General features: G+C 54.7%; 1 protein-coding gene across 1 annotated transcript; it reads right to left on the bottom strand.

Annotated features, from left to right (window-relative positions):
* Window positions 1-517: 517 nt before the first annotated feature.
* Window positions 518-2,259, bottom strand: LOC109739332 (uncharacterized). The gene has a single exon (XM_020298416.4). It carries the CDS (start codon window positions 1,947-1,949, stop codon window positions 960-962), a length of 990 nt encoding a protein of 329 aa, XP_020154005.1. The 5' UTR covers window positions 1,950-2,259; the 3' UTR covers window positions 518-959.
* Window positions 2,260-5,696: the final 3,437 nt, after the last annotated feature.

Raw genomic sequence — 5,696 nt, 5'->3', positions numbered from 1 at the left:
TACTCCGGGAGCAGAATTGATCGCCTGCTTATCATATCGTAAATCGCACGTCTCGCCAGCGTCACCTCCTACCCCGTCCATCTTCTCACAGCCTGATATTTACAGCTCTTGTGGAGCCTAACCTGTCCTCAACACGCGCGTGTTCTTCTTCAACCTTCACACACTGATATTCCTCCATGGCATGATAATTTCTGAGATTAAACGAAATATCTTGAACGGTTTTCTGTCTAGTGTCATATCTTGTGCGGCAGGTATAGTGTCGCCTCACGAACAAAAAGTGTAGTGCTATCATGCCATCGAGGAGTCAGGAAAGTGATCGAGGTAGCACCATTGCACCCTCGCTGTCCTAAACTCTAGTCCCCGAGAAAGAACCGTCCAAGAAACTGATGAAAAGAAGCGGCCATAGCCCATAGGTGCACATCAAGTCACCTCATTCTATGAAGCAAAGCCCTGACAGTGACGCCGCTAGCAGCCCAGCACAACAGTGACCATGAACAGAGTGGGCAGTCAGTTGGAGTTAGGCACACAAAGTTTTCATTCACATAACAAAGCACATACTAATACGGAGTACTCAGCACATAATCATCACCATCATCGCTAAGATAGTAGTAGTTCATAAGAAGTTCAGACTGAAAATCTATCACTTCACCTAATTTTTCATCATCATCATCGGCGGCGGCGGCGCCGCCGCCGCCACGGGCATAAAACCAGCAAAACCTGGCTTCCTAAAACCCCACCCACCTTCTAGTGCTTGTTCTTCGCCATCCATCCCTCTATAGCACCAGATCGACGAAACGCAACGCGACATGAAGCAAAAGATCTTGAGCATATGTACAAGAAACCTAACTAATTGAGACCGGCCGGGCAGCACCTTCACGGATCGATCTCGCTTCGAGGCCAGATTGGTCTGAGTCACCTGGCGAACGACGACGCTACTGGTAGTGGTGACAAGTATCGATCTAGCCCAGGGAGCCCTCCTTGGCCGACAGCCGCTTCAGGAGCTCGTAGGTGGTGACCATGGTGGCGGCGGAGAGCGACATGGAGCCCCACCTCGGCCCGAGGCCTCGGTAGCACGCGGCCCACCCGCCCTCCTTGAGCAGCCCCCGCATGGTGCTCCCCAGCGTCGGCCGCGCCACCGCCGCGTCCGTCTCCATCACCTGGAGCCGCGTCTTCACGGTGTCCAGCGGCATGGTCACCAGGGCCGCCGCGCCCCCGGCCACGGCCGCGCTGGCGCCCTGCACGGCCATCAGGGCCGGGTAGCTCTCGGAGCGGTCGGCGCCCACGACGCGCCACGCGAAGCGCTGCGCCATGGCGTAGGACGCCCACCATACCGCGTTGGACGGCGCGTAGGTGATGATGGAGAGGCCGAAGCCGCGGTACAGGCCGCGGACGCCGTCGGCCGCGAGGATCTTCCTGAACGCGTCCGCGCCGCCGGCGTAGCGGCAGGCGGCGGAGGTCTGGACCATCAGCCGCTGGCTGATGACGTCCACGGGGGTCCACACGACCTGCGCGGCGACGGCGGCCGAGACCCCCGCCGCGGCGGAGGCGACCGCCGACGCCGCGGGCTCCGAGACCCCGAACCGGACGGCGGCGGACCCGACGGAGCTCTTGGTGGCCTCGAGCGCGGCCATGTAGAGCGCGCGCGCGGGCACGGTGCCGGCCAGCGAGGCGCCGAAGCCGCGGTAGAAGCCCCGGAGGCCGTCGCGGCCGAGGATGGCCCTGACGGTGGCGGCGGCGGCCTGCGGGGGCGGCGCAACCTGCAGGTGCGTCTTGACGACGACGGCCGGGTAGAGCGCGGCGGAGACGCCCGAGAAGAGGGCGGCGCCAAGGACGAAGAAGCGGGACTTGTCGAGCATCTCCCAGTTGACCTCCGCCGGCAGGCGCCGGATCTCCTCCACCGCCGCCGCCGCGCCGCGCTCCTTCTCCATGCCCGCAACGCTGAAGCTCATCTTCTCTGCTGCTGCTGCTGCTGCTGCTCCCCGCCAACCAGAGAAAACCCAACCATCCAATCAAATCAATCCGCGGTGACAAGATCCATATCACGCCATCGCAGCGCCGGCCGTCGGCGGAAGGAAGGAAGCTTCTCCGGCGAGGAAGGAGGGAGGGGCGGCACTTGGGATCCTTGAAAGTGGGGAGAAGTGGGAGGCAGCGTGGCGAGTGCGATTATTCGGGATCCCGAGGGGGTAAGTGAATATTTATACAGAGGGTTGGTGTCGTGGGCAGCCACCCGGCCTTATCCCCGAGGGAAGCCCTACCGGCCGGCGTGTAGCGGGGTAGTGGCATCGTAGTACCAGCAGCCGTGATGCCCGGACGGCAATCGTCACGTGCCGGCGGTGGGTGCGTGTCGGGGAGCGGGGCTTATCGGTCACTGTTGGCGGAGCCACCGGAGACCGCCGGTGGCCGTCCCCCATTGGCCGCTGGACCGCGGGGGGGAGGGAACACGCCGTGTGGGAGGGAAGGGATTCCATATGATTCGATCCCGCTTTTGTTTTCCTTTGTTTAATGCGAGACTGGATCTGGATCGGTCGATGTGGAGTGCTGCGCACACAGAGACAGCTCCGGCAACTGCAAGTTGCTGTTGAGCTCGCCCGCCCCGCCCACAATAACGGCGCTTGATTACCACGTTCGCTCTGCATACACACGTACGCACGCACGGCACGATGTCGACGGTCGCCGGCACCTTGGCCGTGGCTTCCTTGACCGCGTGCATCTGAAAACCATCTCTCCGGCTAACAGACTCGTCGGTCGGCGCCACACTCACCACTACACACCGTCGTGTCACCAATCATGCTTGGTTGCTCTGTTCGTAAGCGTCTGGCGGATTTTACCCGGCCGACGACGGACGCCTTCGATCGTCGGCGAGCTCTCCGACAAGACCAAGTCAACAAACGCTCCACACGACACGCAGCCGGTAGCTAGCTAGAGATAGACTGATAGATAGATCGCCTGGGCAAAGGCTCACGTGAGCTCCCTCGCTCTCGGCCGATCGGTACCTAGCAGACAGAGGCTGGTGTGGATATTTGGCGGGCCTGGGTTTCGCTCGCGTGACGGGTGGAGGAGAACCCGGTCGTCGGAGCGCGTGACATTATTGGTTGTCGCAAGAGTGAAGTCTAAAATAAACCCTGTAGTTGCAGATCTTGACCCAAATGAATCCTCATCTCTAAATCCCTGAAGTTGGTACCCTATACTCTTTAATCCTGGTCTAAATGAACCTTTCCGACGGTTTTATGAGTGGATCTGATGATGTGGCAACTAAAGGCCGGGATTGTTGACTTTGACCATAACAATTTTCTTTGCCGAGTTGTATTGCTGCCACATCGCTGCGTTTGGCAATGGGTTTGAGCCACAGACCATCTCCTCCTACCATGGTGCGAAGCCAGCGCCTCAGCCCATCTGGTCGCTGCCCGCGTCCGTCACGGACAGCTCCTGCGCTGCCTGCGAGAAGCCGGCGAAGGTCAGCGAGGAGGAGCGGACGGTGTCTTGCTCGCTGTCCACTTTCTGCCTCTCGAGCACCCTGCAAAGCACCGAGTCCTCCTGCATAATTGAAGTGCCGTGCCATGCAATTGCAAAGATGTGCTAACCTAGCCGTGAGCTTCGCCACGTCTACGTCCACCCAAAGCATGATTAGCAATGTCAGTCGGTGAAAATACATACAGTATATACCGAGCACACATGTGAAAATACATACTAGTAGAAAAAGGGTCAAATGTGAAGCACATTAGCGCCGGTTTGATTTTGAGCCGGCACTAATGTGTCAATTAGTGCTGATTCCAACGGCTAGGCGGGCGGAGATCATTAGTACCGGTTCATGAGCAACCTTTAGTACCGGTTCGTGTCACGAACCGGTACTAATGAGGCTGCGTCAGGCTGTGGTCAGGCTGGGGCCCTACGGGCACCTTTAGTACCGGTTCGTGCCATGAACCGGTACTATAGTTTTTTAGTAAACTGTTTTTTAGTCTCACCTCGCGAAGAGAGAGGCACTAGGAGCGGTTTATAAGCCCTGAGTGCAGAAACGATGAAGGAGAGGCGCAATGCTCATCTGCACGTTGCTTAACTTTAAGCCTTGAGGAATAGCGTAGACTGCACGGAGCTATGTGCAGTGCAGTTTGCACTATTCCGAAAGGCTTGAAGCTAATTAACGAGCATTGTGCCTCTTTTTTATCTTTAATAACTTATTACAACTCCGGACTTCTTGTGTTACGGCAAAAACTGGATGCACTTCGTGTACAAACTGGACAATCTCTTTCGAAGTATCAGGGTTTCTGACGAGAACTCATCTGTTACATGTGCACTTCATTTTTTTAAACTTATTACAACTTCAGACTTTTTTGCGTTCCGTACACACCATTCAAAGAGACGTCATCAATTTTCAAAACTTTCTGACATCATTTGCTATTTTTTAGTCATTTACCGATTTGTTTAGAGAGCTAAATGACCGTGAAATTGAAAATCACTACAAAATGAACTCTGAAAATGTCGAAACTTGGCATGGTATCATCATTTCACCCACATAGTATGTGCAAAAGAGTAGAGAGGGTTACGGCAAAAACTGGACGCACTTTGTGTACAAACTGGACAATCTCTTTCGGAGTATCAGGGTTTCGGACGAGAACTCATCTGTTGCACTGGCACTTCATTTTTTTAAACTTATTACAACTCCAGACTTTTTTTGCGTTCCGTACGCACCATTCAAAGCGACGTCATCAATTTTCAACACTTTCTGACATCATTTGCCATTTTTCAGTCATTTACCGATTTGTTTAGTGTGACGCCCCCGGTTTGACCGTACACGAATCATGCACGCATATGTGTACGATCAAGATCAGGGATTCATGGGAAGATATCACAACACAACTCTACAACATAAATAAGTCATACAAGCATCATAATACAAGCCAGGGGCCTCGAGGGCTCGAATACAACTGCTCGATCATAGGCGAGTCGGCGGAAGCAACAATATCTGAGAACAGATATAAGTTAAACAAGTTTGCCTTAAGAAGGCTAGCACAAAAGTAGCAACGATCGAAAAGGCAAGGCCTCCTGCCTGGGACCTCCTAACTACTCCTCGAAGCCGAACTCCATGTAGAATCATCCTCGGGATCTCTAGCTCCTGGACTCCAGCATCTGGTTGCGACAATCCGGTATAGAAAAAGGGAAAAGAGGGAGAAAAGCAACCGTGAGTACTCATCCAAAGTACTCGCAAGCAAGGAGCTACACTACATATGCATGGGTATATGTGTAAAGGGCCATATCAGTGGACTGAACTGCAGAATGCCAGAATAAAACGGGGATAGCTAGTCCTGTCGAAGACTACGCTTCTGGACATCTCCATCTTGCAGCATGTAGAAGAGAGTAGATTGAAGTCCTCCAAGTAGCATCGCATAGCATAATCCTACCCGGCGATCCCCTCCTCGTCGCCCTGTTAGAGAGCGATCACCGGGTTGTATCTGGCACTTGGAAGGGTGTATTTTATTCAGTATCCGGTTCTAGTTGTCATAAGGTCAAGGTACAACTCCGGGTCGTCCTTTTACCGAGGGACACGGCTATTCGAATAGATAAACTTCCCTGCAGGGGTGCACCACATAACCCAACACGCTCGATCCCATTTGGCCGGACACACTTTTCTGGGTCATGCCCGGCCTCGTAGGATCAACGCGTCGCAGCCCCACCTAAGCACAACAGAGAGGTCAGCACGC

This window comes from Aegilops tauschii, chromosome 4, assembly GCF_002575655.3.
Source record: "Aegilops tauschii subsp. strangulata cultivar AL8/78 chromosome 4, Aet v6.0, whole genome shotgun sequence".
Classification (NCBI taxonomy): Eukaryota; Viridiplantae; Streptophyta; class Magnoliopsida; order Poales; family Poaceae; genus Aegilops; species Aegilops tauschii.
Note: the sequence above shows the minus strand (reverse complement) of the source record. Positions and strands in the feature narration are given on the sequence as shown.